General features: G+C 39.8%; 2 protein-coding genes across 10 annotated transcripts in view; one reads left to right on the top strand and one right to left on the bottom strand.

The window, feature by feature from the left end:
* CLSTN1 (calsyntenin 1) overlaps positions 1–15633 on the top strand; it is a 41469-nt gene extending 25836 nt beyond the window's left edge. For 2 of the 4 annotated variants that reach the window (XM_064525565.1, XM_064525566.1), the window contains 11 exons: positions 889–1010; positions 2530–2692; positions 4913–4963; positions 6722–6879; positions 7546–7694; positions 8083–8309; positions 8722–8892; positions 9505–9650; positions 11258–11393; positions 12097–12281; positions 12992–15633. In XM_064525565.1, coding sequence (XP_064381635.1) covers positions 889–1010; positions 2530–2692; positions 4913–4963; positions 6722–6879; positions 7546–7694; positions 8083–8309; positions 8722–8892; positions 9505–9650; positions 11258–11393; positions 12097–12281; positions 12992–13186 — 1703 coding nt within the window. In that variant the 3' untranslated portion in view covers positions 13187–15633. The remainder of the gene's footprint in view (positions 1–888; positions 1011–2529; positions 2693–4912; positions 4964–6721; positions 6880–7545; positions 7695–8082; positions 8310–8721; positions 8893–9504; positions 9651–11257; positions 11394–12096; positions 12282–12991) is intronic. The other 2 variants (XM_064525567.1, XM_064525568.1) reach the window with 1 other exon arrangement.
* Positions 15634–15800: 167 nt separating this feature from the next.
* The window catches only part of PIK3CD (phosphatidylinositol-4,5-bisphosphate 3-kinase catalytic subunit delta), a 35664-nt gene continuing 24172 nt past the window's right edge, over positions 15801–27292 (bottom strand). For 4 of the 6 annotated variants that reach the window (XM_064525563.1, XM_064525564.1, XM_026095491.2 and 1 more), the window contains 6 exons: positions 26639–26717; positions 25550–25717; positions 24619–24742; positions 22793–22938; positions 21443–21575; positions 15801–20941 (listed from right to left, as the gene is read on the bottom strand). In XM_064525563.1, the coding sequence (XP_064381633.1) occupies positions 20804–20941; positions 21443–21575; positions 22793–22938; positions 24619–24742; positions 25550–25717; positions 26639–26717 (788 nt within the window). In that variant the 3' untranslated portion in view covers positions 15801–20803. Of the gene's footprint in view, positions 20942–21442; positions 21576–22792; positions 22939–24618; positions 24743–25549; positions 25718–26638; positions 26718–27292 lie in introns of those variants that run through there. The other 2 variants (XR_010392842.1, XR_010392843.1) reach the window with 2 other exon arrangements.

Genomic DNA, 27292 nt, shown 5'->3' with positions numbered 1-27292 from the left:
ACAAATATTCACCTTTTTCCCTACCTTCACCCATTCCTATTACTCAAAACCCAAAACTTTGGATTCATGGAAGTAAGTGAACTGGAGAAAAACAGGCAAATTTAAATACAGCTATTCCCTGGTTTAAAGTATTTTAATTTCTAGTGCTGTAAATATCATTTGCCCTTGTTGCATAATATACCATTGAAATACTGAAGCACTAGAAGTAGTTTTTTGGGGGGAAATAACTGTGAGTATGTTGGACTGGAACAATAAGGTTAGATTTAATGCCATTAGGCTGAAAGATTAACATGGTTTTGGCACTTCTGCTTTCCCTCCTTTCTTGACTTATCCATGCCATGGTATGGATGATGGAGTTTGAATGTCTCTCTTCCTTATTCTTAGTTGTTTCTCTAGCATCTCACCTTTGTGTTTATTTTAAATGTTAAATTCTTTAGAGCTAGGGCTACACTGTTTAATACGACAGAAGCATTTCCACCTGCCATCATGTATACATGTTCTAAAACAGTAATTAGATGAGTTACAAGTCTGCTCATTCATACCAAAAGATCCTGTCTGCAAGCAGTTCCTTTTCTTTTTCTCCTGCTGATAGGTTTCTCTTTCTGAGTCTTAAGTCCTAGTCTGGGTTCAGCTTGGATATGGAGACAGAGCTGTCTATTGATTGTGCTGTTATCAGTATTAGTCTTGGGCTGTTCAAGAATGTTTGTCCTACCTACTTGTAGGAATGTTTCCCATTCCTCTTACCATACCTGATCTGTGTCTACATTTGTTTCTTTCTATTAATTACTTGTGGATTTACATGTGGAATTTCACAGCGTGAAGAAGTGTATTTTGTGGCATTCTTAAGTTTTACAGAAAAGAATAATATGAATTAAAACTCTTGTGCAGATATGAACCGGCACCACTACGCTCTCTACGTACACAACTGCCGACTTGTTTTCCTCTTTCGCCAAGATCCTTCAGAGGGAAAAACGTACAAGCCTGCTGAATTTCATTGGAAACTAAATCAAGTAAGCTTGGAGAAACAGTTGGTAGGATGTTAGAATGCAGTAAGGACCACTGAAGCCTAAACTCCCTGATAATATACTTACTAATAAATATTTTTGCACCTCCAGACTTCTGATACCATGTTTTATAGAACGCAGCAGTCTGTGTTTATTTTTGTGATCAAGTGTCAGAGATATATTCAGCTATCCCTATTAATCTTGAATTGAACTTTATTCCTTCGGTGGCCTTATTAAACCCAATGGGATACTTACGGAATAAAGTCCTAGTCATTGTCCTGAAGGATAGAGGATGTGGATTTAGGCATGAAAATAAAGTGGCAGTCTTTAGACGTGATGTCAGTTATCTTCACTGAATACAATATAAGGTAGTGTTTATGGAAAAAAATGCAAGTATTCCAGTTTGTTTATGGCAGTTAAGTACTTGTGAGCATGTGACTTATTTGCATATAGGATAACAGAAGAACTTTTTAATCCTTCTTCACATTGAAATAAAATTTGTGGCACTTTGTACGTTGCCAGCTGTAGCCACACACACTGTGAATAGCGGTGAGTCAGTTTGCTTAATTAGTTATTTACTCTACAGGAATAGAGTAATAGGCCTCTGAGGGATGCAGGTACTTTCTGCTTCCTATTTAAGGGAATTTTGAAGGAGGCATAGAGAAGAGTTGTCTGTCTGTATTCTCTCAGTTCATGTATTCGTAATTATTTTAGATTATGAAAGGCAAGGCTATAAAAGCTAATGTTTACTTTGGTCTTACTCAGGTATGCAAAACTCACTGTTATTTCTGTGAATTCATGACATTTATGATCATGAAGAATGAGATAGAAGGGACTAAATATTTTGTGTTTTCCCAGACCACTGGATCTGAGTGATAAAATAACCCTGCATAGCTGTCACTTATGAAAGGTTCTTTTAGTTGCTTCAGATTACTGTTATAGGTCTGTTTACCAATTATTTCCACCTGTATTCTGCTCTTTTTTGTACAGGGGAATGTATACTATTTTGATGGTAAAATGCCCATGTACGTACTTATGGAAAGATCGCTGCAGTCATCTTGCACTGTAAATAATTCTGTCATGGAGAGCTTTGTTGTACTGAAAACGGCCATGTTTTGCTCTAAACAGTTTCTCTTGTTAAAGTGGGTCATTTGTCAAGTAGGGTTGCATAATAATAGTATTTCCAAATGTGATCTGTGGTTGCAGACATGTATTTTCTGATTTGAATATGTGCTGTTATTATTTAGCTCTTATAAAATTAAAGGAACAGAAATATATGTAGCTTCCTTTATTGGCAATAGAAGAAAAGAAACTATTTATGTTCTTTAAATGGATAAGCATGTTAACAGTTGCTTTGCTTCTTTCAGATGTGTTCCATATGTGTGAAACAAAACATATTTATACAAGCTTATAGTTTGTATGTATGTGTGCGTGTATATATACACAAAATGTGTATCAGATATGTTTATTTGATTGCAGATTTTTAAACAATTAAAATAGAACTTTAAAAACTTTCTTTATTTAGGTGTGTGACAAAGAGTGGCATCATTATGTCCTCAATGTCGAATTTCCAGCAGTAACGCTTTATGTAGATGGTGTTTCATATGATCCTTTCCCAGTGACTGAAGATTACCCGCTTCATCCTTCAAAGATAGAAACTCAGCTAGTTGTTGGAGCATGCTGGCAAGGTAAATATTTACAATTGTACAATTTTTAATACTTTTTTTAAATGAGATCTTTGCGGTTAGCTTAGAAGTACATAGCTAATCTTTTTAGTGCAATGAAACGTAACTTGTTAAATTGTTAGCATGTTATTTTTGCTCCTAGCTAATATCACGTATTTCTTCTCTTAGTCATTTTTTTCTTCAGTATTTTTTGCTTATTGGTCACAGGTGTGTATGAAATACCCAACTACTCACCAAGCAACATTCCGTCAAAGTGATTTTTGTGGTAACTGTGGGAATATAGACAGCTTAATTTTAATAACAGTTGTAAGAGTACACCTTATGCTTTAGGTTACTACACAGAACACTAATTTCAAGTAGGTTGAAAAGAATATTTTAGAAAAAGTAAGTGTTCTCCTAAATGGAAGCATGGCCAACAGAGAATGCAGCTAAGCAAAAATGATGCTGTTTCTTGGATATTTTGCCATTTGTGCTTATACAAATAAGCATAGAAAGCATCTACATTAATATATGCAGACTGTGGCTTAAAATACAATTTTATGCAAGCTGTAAAAGCTGCTTGTACTCTCTAATACTGGTGAAAACAGCTCTGTAAAGCTTGAGAAAATGGAGAAGGATCTATCTGAACAAGGAAGATTGGGGGTGATTACCAGGGAGCTCAGTAACAAAGCTCTTACTTCACAGTCATGAACTGGAATGTTTTGCTCGCTGGTTAGATTGCATCTTAGCTGCTGTAAATAGTTGATCGTTTTGGTCAGAGAAAGAACAGTGTTAAATCATCCATGTTTTATTGTTGTTCAGAATATAGAGGGTAGTTGCAGTCTGCAGTAATGCATAGAAGTAGCTTGTGAATGAACGACAAATGAAAAGCTTTGCGGTATTTTCATCAAATTAGCAGTCTTCTATCTTACAGCGTCTCTTTTCTCTTCAAGATTTAAGGCTCTGAAATGTGAATGAAGGTTAAATTATCAAAATATCCTCTACCTCAAAACTGCTGTTTTGTGATGAGTTTGCTACCTTTCAGTATTAATGTTATTTCAATTCATTCTGTTGTTCCCTCCTTTAAATTACTTATTTTCTCTGTAATTGATCTCTTATTCTGTATGTGCCTTTGAAGCTATCTGTTGTAGCTCAAAAATAAGCTATAGTGGCTGGTTTTCAAGGAAGTGCAGCTTGGAAACTCTGTTCCAGCTAGGTGTATGGATTGTGTTACAGCTTCTATACATGCTGTGTCCTAACAAAAGCATATCCATTTAGTTTACAAATTCCTGTGCTTCCTTTATCGTGTGCAGTAATTCCTTACAGTGATGGACATTGGCACCATTATGTAATTCTTAAATTTCTTCTGATGTGACTTTTCCTTTTAATAATAGCACTGAGATAGGGGTATTAAAATTCTGGAACAACAAGAACTTCAGGGTCTAGCTTTCGAGAAATTCCACCAGCAGCATGGCTTTGTTGTTGTTGTTTTAGAGGACTAGAACACAGCAAAAAACATATGCATGTCAGGGGTGAAGTTAGTGCTTAAAGCCATTGTCTTTGTCTTACCAAGATTTTTTAAATAAATCAGGCTACCCTAAGGTATACATGCATTTCATCCCTATGGAGGGAGAAGTTTTATGCTTTAAAAAAGGGGTTTTTAACATTTATTTTAAAAGATTTAAAGTTGTTGGTTTTTTCTTCAGAAGCTTCCATTTGATCCATTGACTGCTTAATGCATATGGTACTGTTAATTTGATCAGAAATCTGTGTCAGTAATGGCATCTTTTGATCAATGTCTAATACCTTTTGGTGATCTACTGATATAGGTTGGATCATACCTTAATTACACTTTAGTAATTGAAGATGAGATAATATTAGTTGGAAGAGGAGATAATAAAATATGCCAGTTGATAGATTTGCATCTCACTACTAATCATGGTTTGTGTGAGATTAGGTATCCGTAAATATTATCCAGTGTGACCATTTTTACTACAGCTTGCATATGGGGCTCCTCAGGATTGTCTTGTCATGAATGTTACGTCCTTGTAACAACACAGTAGTGCTTCTTCCTGAATTGCAGCTGTTAGTGTTTCAAAGAGCTCATAATCCTTAAGAAGCTGGGGGGAGGCTTTTGCGGGGGGAGTATTGCTGTGTATTTTTTTTCTGTGACAGAGAGTTTGCCAGTTCTTAACGACTTGGTCCCTTCCCTATTGTCCTGTTCTTTGTCTTGCTTTTCTACAGAGTATACAGGAAATGAAAATGACAATGAAACTGTTCCTGAGACCTCTGCAGGTTGCTGGAGTTTTTTCCCTACTGTTTTATTTCATTTTTAAGCCAAGACGTTGCTTCATCTCACACATAGCATGAAATGCAGGCATTGCATTTGGGCCATTGACCTTCACGTAATCTGCTCCTAGGCTTTTTTCTTCATTGTGCTTTTATTTTCAGTGCTTCACCAGCTGATTGTTTTCTGTTGCACTCAAATGCACATCCATGTACAAATTTGCAACCATTGTGATTGCAGTGAAGTGGTGTAAAATAAGTTGCTAATGCAAAATATTAGCTACAATTTCTTAGATTCAGTTTTGTTGAAACATAAATGCACTTCATCCTATATATAGATGTATGTGTATCATAGAATTATTGAGGAGGTTGTGAGGGACCTCTGGAGGTCAGGTAGTCCAGCTCCCCCAGAGCAAGACCAATTTTAAAGTTTGATCAGGTTGCTCATATATGACTCAAAGACAGACCTGTAATTTACAGTGGATATTCACTTGATCAGAAATTGGTGTGAAGTTCTAATTACAGTGGATGGGTATAAAAGCTTTGGCTCCCCAATATTCCAGGTTGGTTGATGCTATAGGGTTTTCATTTTCCTAGACAGTTTTAGTGATGGTTCAGTGGATTTTATGGCTTAAGCTGAGACATTTTAAATTACTGTGTATTTCTAAAAGAATATGTTCAAGGTATGTATTCTTTCTATAAAATTTAAGAATTTCTAAAATGATCTAGAAATAATTAAGAAGAGATTCTAGCTATACATCATGTTTCAAGCTGGCAAGGATGTAACACAGTCCGGGGGCTAGAAGTTGGAGCTATACAAATCTAAACTGCAAATTGTATGATTTTTAACAGGATAATTAACTACTGAAAACTTTTATTGAGTTATAAAGGGCATCCCTTAGAATCTTTTAAACAGGCTTAGACATCTTTGTAAAAATCCGTTGACTTAAGAGGTGATGAGTTTGAAATACAAATTTCTGGGTGGTGTTCTGTGGCTCATGTTAATTAGCAAGGTGGACTAGGTTATCATCATGATCCCATCATCAGAATCTAAGGAATGCTTCAGATGCGTGTTGGGTTGGAATTCGTCCTACCTAACTCAGGTCTGAAAATGCATTATCTGAATTTGAGCTACTCACTTCAGTCAATTCAGAGGAAGAGATACCTTCAGAGGGCAGCAGTTAACCTCTCCTATCTTAGATATCCATTTCAGGATGAGCTAAATCACCTTGTGAGGTGTATTTCTCTCCTTTGAGTCTAGAGAGAGCCTGAAGTAACTGGTTTAGATTTAGATAACTAACATCTAGAGGACTGACACTGTCTTCTGTCCTGACAGACATTGCTGATTTTATAGAGAACTGACAAGCAGGTAGGAGGTGTTACCCTCAACATGAGGATTCAGGTTGCATAGTTCATCTCGTTGGTTCTATCTTCCATTTCTTAAGAACACCACCTCGCTGTATGGGCAAAAGAAATATTTGTTATGGAAATATTACCCTCAGTTACACAGTTCAAGATGGCCACACCTTTGTGTTTTGAGGGCCATGTGCATGGTGAACTGTTTAATTCTTTCTTTGTGCTTGAACATTATCACAGGGTTAACACCCAGAATGGATAAAAACTAACTTGCATGTATATACATTGTGGTACCACAAGAGGTATTTGGGGTTTTTTTTTTGTTTGCTTGTTTGTTTTTTTTTTTTAAGAAAAAAATACAAGAAATAGTGAAGACCTATAAAAGACTTTTTCCCTCCTCCCTTTATGAAGGTGGCGAACTCCACATGGCTCAGTTTTTCCGAGGCAATCTGGCAGGCTTGATGATTCGTTCTGGTAAACTGGAGAACAAGAAGGTGATAGATTGCCTATATACTTGCAAAGAGGGACTGGATTTACAAATTGCTGATGGTGTTGGCAAAGGCATGAAGGTAAAACTGCATATAAATAAAATAAAACATGTATACTGCTTTCCTGATAATAGATACAAGTTTGGCTGATACAGCTACTACGGGTTTTCCAGATAAAATAAGCTAACCTATTGCAATATTTTATATAAAAATTCCATGAAAACTAGCAAGACTTCCTTGCTAGTCTTAGTGGACTTTGAGGGTCAAAGTTACTGCGTTCTCTTCAAGTCTTGAAGATAAATTTTGATATTTCAAAGCCTGCCTGTTTTACCAGCTATACGGTATTGTCTAATAAAAGGTAGAATTTCTTAACAAGCAACTTAATAGAAAGACCTTGACTTGCACATCTTTTTTAATAGCAAAGTTGTGTGAAGAAAGCTGATTTTCTCTAACATGTTAGCTGTCTTTCTTTCATCTTAGTACAGTCTGCATGCACATCAGCACTATGATAAGCATCTAGATTTTTTTTCTTGAAGAATGAAATACTAAATATATTTGACTAGAATAGGGGTGTGAGCAGGGAAGTTAAACTGTGAACTATCAGGCCAGTAAATAGTGGCCTCATTACTTTTAATACAGATGTGATTATCTTAGCACTCACCAGGCTAAGCAGTGCTGAACTTCTGGTTTTAATTAGCGAGTCATGTTACTGTTTGGATATTCTTTTCTCCCCCCCTATTGTTTCAGATCCATATGAATCCTAGTCAATCAACACTGACCTTAGAGGGAGATGATATTGACAGAGTTGATAAGGCCATGCAACACATTTCCTATTTGAATTCTCGCCAATTCCCAACACCTGGGATCCGGAGACTTAAAATCACCACTGTTGTCAAGTATGTCCTAATGCTGAAATATATATCTCTGTATGGTGACAGTGGAGCCTGGAAAAATGCATGCATATCTCAGTTGTGCATATGCATGCATATCTTAGTCATAGCATAGAAAATGGGGCAGAATGTTAACTGTGAGTAATAGATACTTCTAATGTTGTTCCCTTGGTGGGGAATTCTTTCTTATATTTCCAGCCTGCTGATGAATTTATCTAAGACTCTTGGGTCTCAGACAGAGGTGGTTTTTTGTTTTTTTTTTTAATTTATAAACCAATTAAATCACTGAAATATTTAATGTTTTAATAATGTAATAACCACTTACTCTGTGTAATTGTGCCCCCCCCTTCAAATAGCCTCTTTGACTGTGCAAAACTGCCTCTGTATCTTACAGGTGTTTCAATGAGGAGGCGTGCATCTCCGTTCCTTCTGTGGAGGGGTATGTAATGGTCTTGCAACCAGAGGAACCGAAAATCAGCCTCAGTGGCATCAACCACTTTGCCCGCTCTGCTTCAGAGTTTGAAAGTTCTGAGGGTGTTTCCCTCTTCCCAGAGCTTCGCATAATAAGTACCATTACACGGGAGGTGGAGCCAGAAGGAGATGGAGATGAGGATCCTACAGGTAACATCCTTTTCTGGTTAGGATTGTTGCCTACCCTTATCCCATTCAAAGATCACTTTGGAAGATCTTCCTTCTGCTAAGAGGCATGGATTTCTCTGTTAATGCAGAATCTAACAGGACGATAGAAGGTATATCTCTTATGAGAAGCGGTTGGTGCTCTTCAGAAGGGTCTAGAACAATTTTCCTAGAGATTATAGTAAGCTTTGGCTGTTATCTTAGGGTAAATGTCCCTTGTTTGTATTTTTTTTATCATTGTTATTTCTTGAGTGCTTGATCTCTTTACTTCAGGCCCAGCTTTCAGTATGTGTTCTGAGAGGAAGAGTTGTGTTTGCATGTGAAGTTTTATAGTTCCTGGGCTCTTGTTACTTCACCTTTGTTTCTGCTTATTTCTGGCTTTTTCTCTGCTTTTTAGTACAAGAGTCTTTGGTATCTGAAGAGATTATGCATAACTTGGATACGTGTGAAGTGTCAGTGCTAGGAGAGGAACTAAATCAGGAACAAGAAAGCCTGGAGGTTGATATGACACGATTACAGCAGAAAGGCATTGAGATGAGTAGTTCCAACCTTGGCATGATCATCACAGGTAAGGGTAACTACTTCTGGTCTTGTCACAGGAATGGTCTGAAACCAGTGATAATGGGAACTGCCTGCTTGATAGATGTTTTGTAACACCTTACCACAGATATTTCTTTTTTGACTAGAGTTTCAGGCTCAGAGGCCTTTCCACTGTTTTGTGGAAAACTGATTCTAGAAAATAGGCTCTTCTAGAACCTCCTCTGTGTTCTCCTCTCATGTCACAAATTGCAGGTTACAGTTGGACTACAGAAACAAAGTACATTATGCCCCCAGAAAAGGCTTGTTGCCTTCTTGCATGGATAATGCCCTGGAGCATGCATCATTCTTTTTTGTTATGCATTTAGAATATGTATTTGCTATGCATTCAAAAGAAAGGATCCCAAGATCCCTTTAAAGACTAATTTTAATTAGGTCTAGGATTTTAACACAGAATTAAAACACAGTGAAGCCACTTATATGTGCATGTGTAGCTTAACGATGTTTAGATTTTCAGTCAGCAGGGAAAAAAATATCAGCCAAGAAAACTTGGGAAAAGAAAGGCAGTGATGTTTGTGACGTATGCGATGCCTCACTAGTTTTTTGCGAAGTAACTGTTTTACTTATGTCTTTCCCTCTGCAGGGGTTGATACTATGGCCAGTTATGAGGAGGTTTTGCATTTGATACGCTACAGAAATTGGCACACTGTTTCTCTCTTTGACAGAAAGTTCAAATTAGTCTGTTCTGAACTTAATGGGCGCTATGTCAGCAATGAATTTAAAGTGGAGGTATGTGAGCTCGTCTGATCACTCTGAGAGTTACTGGAGTCTGGGTGGCAGTACAGATGGAAGTTGTTGCCTCAACACATTGATGAATAATTGATTTAGATTTTTGTCCTGTAAATATTAGTGAACTTGTGCATCTTAAGCTGTATTTTGTATTTTAATGTATTCTTAAGACTACATTTCAGTTTTAAATAAAGCCGCCTAAACAGAGATGAGACTGTTATGTTGTAGCAGAAATGATATGGTTAATTGAGGTGTGCGTGTTGGGGGGGGAAAGGTTGAATTAGAAAGGCAACATATAAATTTAGCAAAAAACTAGAGAATGGACTACTAGGAGTGTTGCTGCATTGACCAGAGACTTGAGCAACCTTCACATATGACTTCTAGGATTCTGTAAATGAACATGCTGGGCCCTTTACTATTTTGCTTATGTGATGCTTAAAACACTGACACTAAATGCTAGGAAGAAGGATATGATATAAACTAGAAGTTTACTGTGGGATGTGAAAGAGCAGACAGGCTAAAATTACATTTCATCTGCAGTAGAATACAGGATAATTATTACTCAGTACACTTGTATGAAAGATATGAAAGTACAACAGGAGATAACATAACGGGTACTACAGTTTTTGTTGCTGGAACATGAAGTTACTTATTTTGAAAGGAATTGTCACGCATCTCTAGATCTTTTAGCTGTGAGCTTGAATTTCTACATTTTAAAGCTGATCAAGAGGATGTCAGTAAAGCTAATAATTGTATTTACCGCCACCAGTTGAGTGTGGTGGGCTGGGAAAGTGAAGGGAGCCTCTTGTGCTGCAGAACAGAGGGGGTTTTTTAATAAGTAATGTGGTTTGTTTCCTGAGGAAATTCTGTGCGCCTGAGTCAGGATCTTGCCAAACTATTGAACTGCAATTGCTTTCCTTGTTCTGTACTAAACTTGTTCTCTTCCTGTTGTGCAGCTGGTCAGGTACCCTATATCACAGTGTTCCACCACAGGAGGGGTATATTTAGTTCTGCTTGTTTGGCAAGGAAACATGAGATGTGCTGTGTGAATGATGAGCTTGCAGATGTGCCTAAGAGCCTGCTATGCTAATGCATGGTTTAAACTTTATTTAAAAAAATACATGGTTTTTTCTCAACCTCTTAGCCCTCTGTCTTTAATTTGAAATTTCTCACTGTTGTTAGCTGAAGATATACAGCAGAATAATGAAAGATGGAAATGAAGAAAGTCTAATTAAAGTGGCATACATCTTTGTGTATATTGTTATTGCAGAATCAAAATGGCTTGATACCAGATTTGATAATGAACTGGCGTTAGCCTTTTTATTCTGAAATACCAGTGTTTGCACACAGACTTGCCAGACTAACTGAAACAGGTTTGAGGAGTGCAGTTACCTGCAGTACTGGAGAGTTATGTGACAAGAAGCTATAATGTATGAGGAGCTACTGGTTGGGATGATTGTTGAAATAAAGAATTAGGGCCCCTGAGACAAACCATTGCTATTTTGAGAGAGAATCGGATGCTTACTCTGGGAAATGGATCTTGTCTGCCTCTTCAGAGGTAAGCTGGTGTACTTCTGCAGTGTTGAACATTTTCCTTTTGTTCTTAGGTGAATGTTATCCATACAGCTAATCCAGTTGAACATGCTAATCACATAGCTGCACAGCCACAGTTTGTTCATCCAGTGCATCATACATTTGTTGATCTCTCCGGTCACAACTTAGCTAACCCTCATCCATTTTCAGGTAAGGATTCTCAGTCACTGAAGTTCAGCTGCTTTTTGCTTGTGTTAAATTTTCACAGAGGCTTCTTGCTGCAGAGTTTTTTTTCCCAGAGGTTAAAGCCGTGTTAGACTAATCTAAGCAGTCACTCAGTCCCATTCTGCTGTTGCCCAGACGGGGAGGAGCAGATGACTAGAGATCTATGAAATACCTTCTCCAGCCAACAGAAAAGATCTCTCTCCAGTGTGTACATCGGATAATGCAAGGTGTACTGCTCTCAGAGGGAACTCTAAGACCTAGATAAAGGACTGTGAGGAACTGGGACAGTATTTTTTGTGAATGGCATGAATAAAGAACCGCAGTGTTATTCCCTTCGTGAATTGTGATATCTGCCCTTTCTATTTTAAGGATACAAATTTGGCATGAGTGTAGGATGCGAGGAGAAAAATAGGCATTTTAGATAGGAGCTTACGTAGTAGAGTCTGCTTTCAACATGGTGTCAGTCTTTCAGATTGATTCTGTATAAGAACTAAATTTTAGTTCTTGTTCTCCCACTGACTTGGTCAGTGGTGTTATACATTCTGCTGCCTCTGTTTACCCACCTTTAGTATCTGTATAATGCTGTTTCCCTCTTGCAGGTAATGGGAATAAAGGGTTAGTTATTAGCATTGTGTAAAAATTACTTATCAGTATAATCTAAGAAATTCCTTTTATTTTCTTCTTGCAGTTGTTCCAAGTACAGCCACTGTTGTGATTGTAGTTTGTGTCAGTTTCCTGGTTTTTATGATTATTCTGGGAGTGTTCCGAATCCGAGCTGCACATCAGAGAACAATGCGTGACCAGGATACTGGGAAGGAAAATGAGATGGACTGGGATGACTCTGCCTTGACCATCACTGTGAACCCTATGGAGGTAAGGCTGGTGTCTCAGCACTTCCCAGTAAATGCCCTCTTCCAGCTCTAAGTGGGTATGACTGTCAGGGGAGTAGAGCAAAAACCACCACGGAAGGCAGAGTACAGACGTTGACGCTGTGAGTTTTTAATGAATGCCCAGTAGTGACAAATCCCCAGAGTAGTTATGTTTGGAGTCTTGCATGGGTTGTAGCTTTGTGATATGTAATTGGTCAAGAAGCACCTGAATCTTATGTCAGGTTTTAGGGGTCAGTGTCTAACACTAGTGTGCAGCATGTTGCATGGTACCTTAACCACAGTCAGCTTTTTTCCAAAGTTGGAAAAATTCATTTTTGAAACACTGTTTTATGATGTTTCCTTCTGCTATGGTTGACATACAAATTCTTAGAAAATCAGGAACTAGTAAGATATGAAACCTTAATGCTCTTTGTGAGTTCTCACTGAAGATCCTTTTTCAATATTCTTTGGAGCACTGGATAGCAATTAAGATTTTGTTTGCTTAGATTGACAGGATTGATAGCAACATTATAAAACCAGAGAATTATTTTAAAGAGAGCCATTTCTTTTTCTAGTTGCCTACTTAGCGCTGAGCATCTAGAAACAGTAAGGAATCTAATAGCTTTTTCTCAGCATAGTACCTTGTGCCAAATTCAAAAGAAAAAAGAGGAATTTAGGCTGGTATGATATCAAAGCTAATTTCTGTCTTAATAGACTTACGAGGATCAACACAGCAGTGAAGAGGAGGAGGAGGAAGAGGAAGAAGAAAGTGAAGATGGAGAAGAAGATGATATCACTAGTGCGGAGTCTGAAAGCAGTGAGGAAGAGGAAGGAGAGCAGGAGGAGGACCAACAGAATGTCAATAGACAGCAACAGCTGGAATGGGATGACTCTACCCTCAGTTATTGATTCTAGCTGTTCCCTTTGTCTTTATGTTTCTGCTCTAGAAGACGTCTTCACTGTAATCCACTCCATTGTTCCCAAGGATTCATGGTGTACAAAAAAAAAAAAGGAAAAAAAAAAAGTCATTCTGGCCAGTAGATTCAACCAACACACATCCCGGTGTTTGTGTTGTATTGGCTAGTTCCTGATGCTGTTTCTAGAATTGTAGTTAGCACCTCTTTTCCCTCAGCCATGCCTCAGTGACTGGATTTTTTTACGCTATGTGAGGAACCACCTTGCACTTTTTTCTTCATGTCATCTCAGCTACATGACTCTACAGATCTGTAGCCATTGCACATGAATTTCTGAACTGTCTTTTTTTGCTCAGTGAAACAACTTTGGCTTTTTTCCTTTTACTCTTTCTGAAAGATGCAAAGATTGTTTGTTGACAAAGGGTAAAGTTGCTCATTTCAGCCTGTTAATTTTTTTTTATTATTATTTTTTCCCAAATTAGTGCATGTGTAAAGTGGCAGAATGAGGTTAATATGTAGAAGATTAACAGACTTTTTAATATTTTGTAAATATATTGGAATTATGTAATTATGTCATTTGTGGTAGTGAAAACAGGGATTGGGGTTTAAAACATGCTAAAGTATAAAAATCATGAAGCATGAAATAATACAAGTCTCATATTACTGCAGCAGGAGCACGGACACAGTTATCTAGTGTAGATGTTTCAATAATAGTGTCAGTGGGCTTGACTGCCATGTTCACTCATATGCCCTTGCTCCAATTTTCTTTTTTTCTTCCTCTCCTTTATTTTTTGCAGAGGGAACAGACAAGCTTGTGAGAAACTGTAGAGGCTTTTAGGAATCTCTGTAGAGGTTCAACTGCCCTGCCTAATACAGTTTGTTTTGGTTTGGGGAGTTTTGGGGTTTTATTTTCCAGTTAAATTTTGGTATAAGGACTTTTAAGTTATTGGGAGAAAAACACTACTGGGATGTTGGGCAAATGAGTCTGCTGCTGCTGTGGGGTGTTGCCACAGCTCCTGTTACTTACAGTGAGGCTGCCTGTAGTACAGTGATGGTCTGTTCATGTTGCTGGCAGGGTGGATTATTCAGTTGACTGTTACATTGCTAACTGAAGCTGGAAAGCCTGAGACCTGTGTACCTGCGCACCTTGGCTGCCAGTCTACGTAGATAGGTATTTTATTTTATTAGTGTTTCAATTTTTCTAATTTGGGAGTGGGAGGACTAGGGACATAGCTTATATCATTCCTATTGAACACACTCCTGCTCATTCCCTGTAGCTCCTTGTACAGTAACTTGGACTGTTGGTGTATTACGCCTTTGTTTACACTTAGTAATTGTGTTTTCCTGCTGGTGAAACTACAGCATAAACTATCCAACCAGAAAACTTTGGGATTCCTGTTAATATTATTCCAAGTTACAGCTGATTCTGGTTGTTTCTGATCAGCATTCTAACTTGGACTTGCAAAGGACTCTTTTTTTTAAAGAAATGGCAGAAAGGTACGAAAAGTAAGTTATGACCCCCTGGTGGAGAGTGCTAGATTTTTCAGAAGGCAGGTCTTGTTCATTTAACTTTACTTGGTCTCGTGCAGAGCCTTGAATTATGAGTATCTGCTTACTTGATTTTTACATTTGGAGGTGGATTAAAGAGTAACTTGTTTTACTTGCAACAGGAAACTAGGACTCATTGACTCCTCAGCACGGTAAGCGAGTTCCAGTTTCTGATCTTGTGTGTAGTCTGCCGATGTTCAAGGTGCCCAGGACACACAGCAGGCTAATGGCTGGCAGTACACTCCATGGGAAGTACTGCACTGGGTAAACCTGCTACAGGAGCAACAAGCAAGCCAAATGGGGGGTGGGGGTGGGGGGGGTGTCATAATTCAAAGAGATAAAAGGTGAAATTGATCCAAGTGTTTCTGAAGTTTTTATTTGATTTTCACAGCAGACCTATGCTTACCTAGTGCACATCTTGACTCCTGATGTGTGTAATGGGATTGAGTGGTGGGTTTTATCTGGGGTAAAACTTGACTCTGTGGAGTGCCTTTTACTATAATAGATGGATCTGGAAGCAGGGGAGAAAACCCACACAACTAGCTTTTTTTTTTTTTTTTTTTTTTATGTAAAATTTTAGATTTCTAAAATGGGGAAATGGTTTTGACTACTTCCATGGTAATATAACTGCTAGTTTTAAGTAAACTGGGAAACTTTTAACTTATGTCTGACAGTTGTCCTGTGTTAATGTGTAGAAGACTTACCCTTCCATATACTGTCGCTGTAGCTGCTGTATTTTAGACAAAAACTGATCATGACCTAATGGTAATACTGAAAGGTTGTAAACGTCCTGATGCAGTTTGTAGCCACTGTGGGTATAACTTTTCAGATATGTATATTGGTAACAGGTCAGTTTGGAAAGTCTATAAGCTACAATAAATTTCTGGTTCTAAAGGCTGTTTGCATTTATTTCTCACTGAGTGGAACAGAGTTGAATCAAGTTGCACCTAGTGTGTGTTAGTTTGCCTGTGCTGGTGGCAGTGGTAGTGTTGTGCTTTTTGGTTGGGGGGGGCAATATGTTTACTGATTTCAAGCATAGAAAGACTTTGCCAGCATGTGTGTCTAATTTATCAATCATTTTTATTTTTAGACTTACAAAACATGTACTTCAAGCAACTGAAAAGTTAAACATGTAAACATTCTCTTCCTACAGAACCATGGCCTGACTTAAAAAAAATACCTCTTTTTTCAAAGGCAACAGAATAAGCACAATCAGTTTGTACAGAGTTAAAAAAAAATCACACAAAAAAAATCCCTAAATAAATAGAAATAGTAAAAGGTATCACTTTGAGCATATTTATAACATCAGAGGGAGGGTAGTTATTTACAGTGAAATCTAATTTTTTTTGGGGGGGGGGGGGAAGTGATTTAAGTTTCAGTCTCCAGCAAGCTGAATTGTAATGATGATTATCAGATGAGATACTGCTTTGTAATTTTGGAGAGAAAGCATCTTTGCTGACCTGATACAACCTTCTTACTTGTATTCAAGATACAGTTACTATTCCAGTGGCATACAAGGGAGAAAGTCCACTTGATGACTGATTGATGTGTTTACTTTTTGTAGAAGTCAGTCTTCCAGAAAAAAGTAACCCCTCTGTAATGGGTGCTGGATTGAGGAACACCTTTGGAATTGCCCAGTTCTTGCAATTTAGGGTAATGTAACTTTGTTTATTGCACTTACTTACAAAATTGAAGGACAGACGATGTGAGCCAGTGCTGCTTTGTACTTCTGTAAAACTCGACTAGAGCCTGAGTTTCTGGAAACTGAAGGTATGAACTGCTGTGAGCCTGCAAACCAACTGCTGACAAGTGACTAAGGAGACGATCAACTAAGAGCGCCTTGCTGCAATACAACAGACAGGACCCTGGATTTTCAGCTTGTGGTAAGGTAAGAGAATTGCATTTATGTTTAAAGAATTGTAGCATATTTCTTCCTTCCTATGAGAATATACAAACCACTGATTAGATTGTTGTGGTTTGAGTGCATCTCAACTTGCATGTGGCCTGATATTTCTACATACTTGCCTTTTCTGCTCCATGAATCAGTTGAATAAGGAAGGAAATAGCAATATTATCATATCATTCTCTGAAATAGAGCAAAGTTACACAGCCATCAGCAGCTCCACAAGTAAGCAAAGTCAGGATGTACCAAACCCAAAAGGAGGAGCGTGAAGAGGCTGTAAACACCTACTTCTGAGGGAGTGGTTATTTAAATGCGTAGCAGTCCTGTTTTGTCATTGTCTGATTAGCATGCAAAGAGATCTAAATCACTGCATTATTTTCTTCTGAACATCAAAGCAACTGTAAAAGACTGAGCGGTGGGCCTCTTTTTCTATCTTTTATTTCCTATTTAATCTCAGCAGGATCCCTGCCCACCTTGCTGTATTCTGCGATGGCAGTAACTTTTCTATGCATTCCATTAAGCTGGAGTGCAGAACACTTGGTTTCCACAAATCTGGCCCTTAAAAAATCCCACAGAATTAGAAGAGAGTGCATCAGCTGGTTAGAGGATGATGGTGGGACCTTGTACAAACATCACCACAGAGGGGCAAGTGACAGAGTTTTAATGCACAACCAAGATGCTGAGCAGAAGTTGTTTGTATGTGTTAGCCCTGCATGTTAAACAGGAAGTGGCATCAGCTGGTGTGCAGCGCATCTCACTGAGCAAGAACAGGCTTGCTGTGAGCTGCCATAGCTGCTGGGAGTTGTTGTCCAAGTTCTTATGGTACTGATTTTTTTTTTTAATATGGATGTAAAAGATAAGATATTTTAAATTGTGCCATCTGGAAGCTCTTCTAGCCTGTGAAGCATGAAGCTATATAATTGGCACTGCAAAGTCATCCCTGTAATATTAAAAACATTAGCTAAAAAATATGTCCACTGATTTATTTCATAATTTGTTGATCAGCTCAGTTTAACAGTATTCTGCTAATGACAAATAGGGAGTCACTGCTTTTTAAGATTAAATTTGAAAACTGAGGCCACTAACTGCTGTTCAGTTCAAGAAAACTGTGAGTAATGTTCTAGCCTCAGAGAAACCACATCAGTGAAAGTAATTTATAGTACATTGCAGAAAGCTCACCTTTCACAGAGGACAATGCTCAAAGACTACAGGAAGTTTGTTTTAGTCCAGTCTCATCTCTAGAAGCAGCAGCAGTTCTAAAGTGCTGGCTTCAATCAAGATGTTGTTTCATTTCTTGCAGGTCTGATTGTACTCGTTTATCCACTGTTGTTTTCTCAGTGTTTTAGTCAAATCCACAGTTATGGGAAGACATGCAGCAAGGCTTTCAGTTCTAGCTAACTAACTAAGGTCTGTAAAACAGAGAAAGTACACAAAAAACAACTGCTTTTTGTAGCTGCAAACAGGCTTTCACTATTATTATTGAATGATATATTGAATATTTCACTTATTATTGAATGATATGCTGAAGAACCATTACAGAAGGATGTGTAATAAATAATTGTTGGGTCAGTTAAAAGGGCACAAGCCGTTCTATCTTGAAATGTGCTGACCACATCTCAGTCGCATACAGCATCATTTGAAAAGTATAAAAGGGGTCTCTGAGGATTAAGTGAAGTTAAAATGAGTTTGCTTTTATGTAACTGCTTCTTCCAGGATCAAGTGCTCTATAAGAGGCAACCTGGTTTATATTAATATATACAAAACAGTATGGGTTTTATTAGCGTACTAGAATAGACTTCATAGCATAATATCTTTTATGAAAAGAACCAGTAAGTACTTTAAATCAGAACTGAAACTAGCTACAACATAACATTAAACCATGATCTCCTAGAACATTTATATGTAAAGACAATGAGAGAAAGGTTTATTAAAGATGTAAATACTATTTTGGTCCATCAATGGAAATAGGATAATTTTTATCTATTATTCCTTTCTACTCTGGGACAGAAGTTACTTTTTTTTAAAGGCAATGTTAAAATAGCCAAGCAGTTGATGAAAAAAAATATATTTTAACTTGTCCTCTCTCTCAAAAAAACAAAACAAAACAACCCCCCCAACCCAAACACCGATGGACTTGTAGAGCAATATAGAGCAGTCATCCACTCCACTGTCCCAAATACAGGGGTACTTGATTTAAAGTATTAAAAAGACCTGAAAGTCAGGAATGAGTTGCATTTAAGTGCTGAATGCAGAAACACTATCAAACTTTTCCCATGACAGGGAAGAGTTAATAGGAATAAACTTAGTTATCATTTTGGTCTCTGTCCTAAACCTGAATTTTTTTGTGGGAATTTTAGTCAACAATAATTCAAACCAGGTCTGAAGCTAAAATTAATCACAACAGAGTAGTCCATCATTTGATACTGCATACATCTCTTGTCAGCTGAGAATCAGTACATGGAATGCAGTATTCCTTTTTACCCACATGTTCTGTGATTTAAAAAAAAAATATGTTGCTCAACCTAGTTGAGGACATAAAAGTCAAAGGTCTGATTTAGCTTTAGGGAGGCTCTGCAAAAAGTTCTGAAGCTGAAAATTAGACTATGCCATTCCTGAAAAGGCAGGAATGATAGCACCTCCATTGGAACATAATGTTGTAGAGAACATGGGAAGATGGAAGGAAGCACCACAGGGAACTGCTAAAGGAAGCAGGTACTAACCAGACTACTCCACTTATCTTCCAGCATGACCCACAGGCTGCAGCCTGCTTGACGCCCCTCGCTACGCTCACGTGAGGCACCGCGTGGTAGCAGCGGCTCCTGTCCCGTCTGTCCCTGTGCAACACCAGTGCTCTAACCTGCCCACCAGGTGAGGATACTAGCTGGAGACAAGAATACAACACAGGAGTAGAAATGTATGATTAGCTACAGCACCGTGTGGGGAGGGCGAGGGGAGAGATTCTGCGTGGGAAGGAAATGTCCAGCTGCAGGTGCAAGCACCAACAACTGCAGCTTGCTCTTCGGCTGAACCCCCACATGGACATGCAGTCTCTGCACCCCAGCTCAGAGGAGGAGGAGTGTGGAAAGGAACGGGGAATATCCTTGTAAAAGGATGGGAGTGGAGATGCAACTTAATAATTCTAATTGCCTCATACTCACAGTAATTTTTCAGTGTTAAACCCCTTCATCTGGCACTCCTCTATCCTAACACAGGAAGCAAGCTGGGCCGCAGAATAGCACTGTCTGTCCCAGCTGACACTGGAACTGCAGTGTTGTGTCCCAGTGATCATGCAGGTGTAGGCCAGGGCCCTGCACACCCGTGCTACAGGGAAACCAGGTGGTAAAGCCCAGCAGGAGGTACATGTAGCAACCAGTGCTGCATAGGAGTTTTGAAAATGCAAGCCTATTATTCACAGGCTAAAAAATAAAATAAATGCAGAAACCCAGGAGTTGCTTGAGGCTGAAATAAAGCCTGGTTTAGGAAAGGAAACAAAAATACCTAATCCACTGGCCAACCAGAACATGTTCTGCTGGCATCAGTTTTGACACCGATAGATGGGTTCCCAGTTCAGGTTAAGAGTACTTTGGCCTCTCTAACAGAGTGACAATATGTGTATTTTTACCCTGTCCGAGTCTGTTGCAGTGGTGATCTTGCTATACACTGAAAGAGGGTAGGAGGAGTGATCTCATGGTGAGTTAATGCCTCTGAGCTGTAAGGGTGTGTACCTAGAGCAAGAGCTACAGATAGCACATTCTCCATGTTCAGCTAAGTTTTCAAGAAAATAGAAACAGACACATTAATACACTCAACCATTTTAAAGGATATTACAGCTGTCTAAACTCTTCCATTAAAGGATATATTTGAAGTTTAACAAGTTCTTAAGGATACAGTACATCTACCTACCTTTCTTTGTATGCAGTAATTTTATTGCCTTATGTCTCCCCCTTCGTCCCCACAGATCTAGAGCAGACATGATTACGCAGCTGATGACAGTCCAACAATTTTCAGTCATGCAGAAATGTCTGATCTTTAGGTATGCAGGTGAGGGATCTTCAACATGGCAACATTCATCAGTCTTTAGAAACCTGTCTACAAATGCTGGACTCAGTGCAAGTGGTATTACATTCTCTTGGAGCAGGTGCACAGGCTCACTCAGTTGCTCTACTGCCTGTTATCTTTGGATACGTTGTGTGCCAGCCAGTTCACTTTGGTTTTCCAGCTCTCTCGAAGGGCTTCATTAAACTTTAGTCTGAAATGCTTCAGTGCCTCCTCATCTGTTTTTGCTAGCGCTAGGGAATCCTGAAGGAAAGAGGCAGAGGTCAGTGCAGCCTCACAGAAAGTGCAACTAAACAGTTAACTGCTCCACCACTAAAATATTTACTTGCTAAGAAATTACTCTATTGAAAGGGACACTGAGTAGAAAACAAGTGGTCATGAATTGTTTTAAATAGTTAACTGTAGTCACACAATTTTTTTCATTCAGATAGATAAACACATCCTACTCTAAAGTTGGGAGCACAGAGAAGAGGACAGGGCTAGCTCTGTCTCCTTCCCTGCAAGCTGGTTCTGTGAGGTACCTACAGCCTTTGTGCTCAAGAATCTGCGGAAATTATTCCCTGAGCACCAGTCAGGTGGCTCTAGCATTTCTGACATCCTGCACGTGGGTGTTGGCAATCTGCTCCTGGTTTTTGCAGTTCAGTTGCTTTAAAGAATATGGCCTTCCATACTGAACTCAATTCCTCATTGCGTTATAAGATCAGGCATTAACCTTTAACCCTATCCATGCTCTACTTCTCTTACCTTTAGATACTGAATGTCTTTAGAGCAGCTGAGTTCTGGCAGGCCAGCAGCTTTCATCAGTGCAAACAAGTGCAGGAAGAGAAGACCATGGCGCCGCAGAATCATATAAGCTTTTTCACAGTAACCCCTGAATCTGTTCAGAAAGGAAGGTGAGGCAAAGGAACAGAGACTGCAAGCTGTACTATTTTATACAGTGAGACTAGGTATTAGTTGGAACCATGCTACCTGTGCTGATGACACCTTCTCTAACAGGTAAATAATCATTTACTTGCTCTTCCTTGTGTGTATATTCAAATGGACTAGCTAATGTTTCTAAGTCACTCAGTGATACAGGTTAGCAAGAGCTAGAAACATCTGACTGTACTGGTTTATCTAGTTCAGCGCTGCATCTACACAGCTGCCAACCCGAGTCTGACTCCAGTTCTGAGCATGTGCCCAAAGGACCCCAGGCTACAACATTCACGGATGCCAGTGCTGCAGTATCTCTCTGTTAGGCATTCTGCTGCACAGTGAGATTCCTCAGTTGCAAGGTAAGCAGCTGGATTCCTCACATAAATAGTCACTTGATGAAGAGATTTTTGGGAAAAACAGCTGGTTCAAGAGAGCCCTCTAATCTAGACAAATGGAAGGGGGTCATGCTTGAGCCTACCTGTGCTCTACCTGTGTAGATTTACCTCCGTCTCATTAGATTCTCTGGGGGGCAGTGGGGACACTACCACATTACACCCACTGGCTGAAGCCCTCACTGAAGTGATGGAACGCTTGCTTTCAGCCCTTGCTCTGTTTTGGAGCAAGGCCGTGAGCCCTCGTCCCTCACTGGACAAGAGACGGTCTCAGATGGTAAACACCGGACACTCATTGTGTCTGAGAGCTGTCCATTCTATTACGCTCATCTAGCTCTGCTGTCTTTTGTACAAAGCCCCACTCCATGGCTGTGCTCTAGGAACTGCTGTCAGACCAGGCCTACAAGCAGATAGGAAGAGGCTGGTGAAGCTACAGATAGCTGAGCTGAGTCTCTCAGTGATGTAGGTTACCAGTTACTTATGGCATAGGAATGGGAACCTAGAGCTTAGTAAGGATCTCTTCTGTACCCCAAATACTCAGCATCAAAAGGCAAGGAACCGCACTGATAACAAGATTACCAAGGGACTTGGTACCACAAGCAAGAATACCATGTCCCAAATGCTTCCAGGCTGAGTAATTACATTCTCTGTTCTTTTACACTGCCTTCTGTACTCCAGAATTGTTCTTTTCTGCAGGCAGCTATAGGCTACATGTCACTTGGTGGAAGTAACTACTGAAAAGTCAGAGCTTGAAAAGCTCAAGTCAGATGTAACTGCTAACACTTACCTTTCAAATTTCTCATTGTTGTTAGTTTTCCCTTGCTGGATGACATGCACAAAGTCATAGGTTAAGATGAAAGGAACTCGTTCTCTATTAATACCAAATTTGGTCTTGAAGTTCCCCAAAAAGTGACCAAAATCAATATGGAAGAGCTGGAAATAAGCAAGACATAACTGTTAGCAGAACAGTACCACCTGTAGCTGATCAGAGTTTATTTCTCTTCAGAGTTACTGTATTCAAAAAGACACTAACTGTGGGATTTTGGGAGGAAGAAAACTGATCTTTCCTATGTCATTCCTTTAGGGAAGGAGGCAATGTTTACTTACTAAGATACTGACAGTCCTCTGTAGCGTAATTTGAGTGTTAGTTAGGACAGAAAAGGTGCTTACCTCTTCAGTACTTGGTATAGTGTCTTATGTTTTTTTCCTAAAGCTTTAGTGTATCACTGGTAGAAGCAGAAAGAAATAAAACAGGCTGGTGTCCTACTCTACCAGTGCAGTTTGCAGTCCCACACTGCGTGGAATTAAGATGTCCTGTTTTAAAGTTGTTAAAAACACTACTTGCTCAGGTAAGGCTTTCTCTTTTGTTAGCAAGCAGAGCAAAGCTGTCTCATCACTACTGCAATGATGGGGAAGGAGAATCGTGTCCTGACTGTTGTACACGATGACAATTTTGCAGAGCTGCTCTAAACCCTAAACAAAACCAGTGCTGTACACTGCAGGGCATCAGCTCCCCCAAGTGGACAAATAACTGAGCGGCCCCTGCTCAGCAGAAGCAGCGTTGTGGGCTCTCTGCCCACCATTTCATTTCTGTCATGAGAACAGGTGATCCTCGATAAGGGCTGCTGCTCAGCACATGCTGAGCATGTTTCTGTGACTCCGACTACATGCTTTAGGGGAGTAAGATGTAGAGCAGCGGGATGCTACACAGAAACAGTGCAGGCAGGCAGGCAGTTGCCCATATCCGAGAGAGATGATTCTCAAAACATCAGCAGCTGAGTTCTAATTTAGAAGTATGAACTAGCTGACCTAGAGACCTATTGGACCTGAAGGAGAGAGACTTAGCTCACACAGTCTAATACAGGGTTGTTTTAGACTCTGGCGAATTCACAACAAGAAATGTACCTTACCTTTCCTCCTTTACCAGAATATTACTGGCATAGCTTAGGTTTAGTATCTGTCCTGTTAACAAAGGGATTTTCCTTTTCCTACTTTTGTCCTTTTTCTTTCACACAGCGTAAGAGAAGATATAAACTCTAGCAGCTGATCTTGTGGAATAGAGAAGTAAAGGAATCAATATAGGTGTCAGTCTGAGATTAAAACCATGCCACTCACTTGCAGTCATTTAAAAACCCATATACTTTTTCTAGGAGGAAGACTATAAGAATTTCAGCTTGGGTAATTACCTGAGGATCTTAGCTAACTAAATTAGCAAAATGCAATTTGTAGTTCTGCTAAAGCCAAGTAAGTCTTCATACTGGTAAGTGCGGCAGTTGAGTTTGCATCTGCTTGAGTCTGCAGACAATTTTAGGTCTGAGAGGTATGAATTGCTCCATTGAAATTTCAAAGTGGGTATTAAAAGCATCCTGGTAAGAGATTACATTGGCAGCTGAAGGCAGTGGAATTTACAGAAGAAGAGTATTCAAATCATAAAACTTTATATACCCTCTCACTGACAAAAGCTATTGAGAATATTTGTCCGGTCTGCCTCTTGGCTGGAGGGTAAGAGGTACATTCCTTAGCAGGAGGGCTGCACGGGGATGTCCCTGTACATTGCTAAGAGCATTCATGCCCCACTTCCAATACTTCAAGAGCAGCAGTGGATCCCCATACCTGGCCAGTTTCCCGGATCATGATGTTATCACTGTGCCGGTCCCCTATTCCTAGTACATATGTTGCCACGCAGTACCCGGCGCAGGAAAGAGTGAACTCCTCTATAGCTTGTTCTAATGCTTCACTAAGGAGGATAAGAAAAAGAGATTGAGAGGGAATTTTACTTTGAGCACCAGTACTTCACTGCTGGGAAGGTTCTTGTCTGTATAGCCTCCTCCATGCAGACCTGCAGAGGCTGGTAAGAGATTTACATGGCTGAATTTACTTTCTGTATTGTCTCCAGAGGGACTGCAAGAAGTAGCTGCACTAACAACTGTCCATAATCAGAGAGGTCTGGATAAGGCTCTGTCCACAGTCTCAAGTAAAATGGTTGGTGTCAACTTATTTTTAGATCTTCCCAGATCCAAAGACCAAGTGGGTTGCTAGAATGATTTCTCTTGGGACCCTCCAAGTTTGAGCTGGGTAGGACTGATGTATTGCTACTGTCTGTCGTTCTACCCAGTAAAATGCCAAGCTGCAGAGCTGTTGTGCTGCTTTATTCTTTCACCCTACATAATCCCTTCCGCCCCATTTCCAGCTGGCACAGCACTGACTTTCTGGAGAAAGCAACAGGACTGATGGGAAGGCTAAAGGTTAGATCTGGTCTGTGGACAGTGCTACCTTAAGCTGTCAAAGATCAGAAGTCTTTGCAAACAGTACCCCAGATGCTTCAGTTTCTCCTCAGGACCCATACAGATCCACAAGATGCCTTCCAGTTTGTCAGGCAGGAAGAGGAGGAAAGGCAAGCAAATAATGCTGCTGTATTTGTTCAGATATTGCTGGACAGCTTGGAAATATGCATAACAAGGGAAAAATTAGGCAAAGCAGAAGAAATGTCTGCAGCTGGAAGGAAGCAGTAAAACAGCACTGAGTAAAAGGTAAGCCCACCTACCCTGGGTTCTTGGATTTTAGCCAGTTCAGCAGTGCATCTTTGTTGAAGGCTGCAGTGGCCACCATGTTGCTCTTGTTCAGCTGGATGTTGGCAATGGTATCTGAATGCATGACTACTTCTATCAGTCCAGTCTTGTCGCCTGTGGAGAGGCAGCCATAAGGGGTCATCCTGCAGAGATGAAAGAAACCCTTGCACTGAAATCTTGCCCAGAATTGGGTTGTTTTGACTTTTAAGATTTCCCTTGTCTGCCATATCAAGGGCAAATTGCTAGGGAAAAGCCCAGGAGGCCTTTGTGCCTGTTTCACATCTGGACTTGAAAACATTGCAGTTTTTCCAGTGTGCTCAGCCAGCAGAAGGATCGATATTGCTGAGGGTCCAGGTACTTTCAGGTCCCAGTGCTTCAAAGGTGCTAAGGGAAGCTTGCACTTAGGGCAGCGCACAAAGGACAGAATCTTCCAGCTGAAGGGTCAGCTAAGCCAACTGTCAAGCACTGATTTGTTCTTCCCAGATAGCTATGAGAGCACCTGGAAGGCTGGTCACTATTGGTGTGCGGTTTAACTGACACTATAGGAAATTGGTAAAAGAGCCCAATTTAAGCCCAGTACTATTTATATCCTAATTTAATAGTTGTGCAGCTCTAGCACTAGCCCTGAACTTCAAGTGCAGTAATACCAGCCATCACTAACTCCTGCTTGCTCAGTCTCTGCTGCTGGACTGACACAGTATTATAGCTTTGTTCCCCCCCTATTTCCTGCCCAACCCAGAGCCAATTCTGCCTTGTTCATCCTTCCCCAAATCTTGCTGCTTGGGAACAGCTGCAGAGATAAGAATAAAACTGACTGTATCCCCTCTCTTTCACAGTGCATTGAGTTGAGAGTTGTCTATGACATCCCAACTCTTTCTCCCTCCTTTCCTTGCATTTTTATCTCTCAATACCATAAAATGTGATTAGCTGCTCCCAGAATATTTGACACATTTGGTTAGTGAGGGTCTCTTCCTATTTTTCTGGGACAAAACAAGCTTGCAAGCAAAACGGTTCCACCACACGATCTATGATTGTAGCATGACAACTGCATGCTTGTGACTCACCTCAGGTCCAGGCCCTCCTGCTTCCACAGGATGTCCATCAGCTGTATCATCTGCAGTGTCAGCATGTCCTGACGAAGGTCTGTACACCATTGCAAAGGAAGAATGGGTTGTAAGTGCCTCCCCTTCTCCCCTCTTCTTGTTCTCCTACAAGGACAGCTTGTTCTGCCCAGGAAGCTGGTTGCTGGAAGAGGCCTTGGCCATGTTTGTCTCTCACTATGTCTAGCTAATAAAGAACATCACCACAGAGCAATGTTTTTTCCTAGGGCAGTAACAGTGTAAAGCCACCACATTAGATACCTTAACTGAGACGTGATTATACTAATGGATATATCTGTTACTTCACTTTGCCAAAGGCTCTGTTCCCATAGCAGTAAATGTAGCACATCAGAAAACATCTGTCTGGGCACATGATTGAGCAGCAGCCACACCAGTCCTACATCTATGACCATTAGAAGCTTGGACTGCTGTACTTAATAGCTCTCCCAGACCTCCCATCACAGTTCCTTTTACCGGGCAAGGGGTTCAAGCTAGAAGTAATTGGGGTTACTGTGTCCTCTTACTGAAGAGGGCAGTAAGTGAAGTATAGAAAGTTTGCAGTATCTCCCAATTACTGTCCAAAAAAAAAAAAAATAATAAAAATAAAAAAATAAACAG

This window comes from Dromaius novaehollandiae, chromosome 24 (genome assembly GCF_036370855.1).
Source record: "Dromaius novaehollandiae isolate bDroNov1 chromosome 24, bDroNov1.hap1, whole genome shotgun sequence".
In the NCBI taxonomy this organism is placed as follows: domain Eukaryota; kingdom Metazoa; phylum Chordata; class Aves; order Casuariiformes; family Dromaiidae; genus Dromaius; species Dromaius novaehollandiae.
This window is presented reverse-complemented; position numbering and strand designations above follow the sequence as displayed.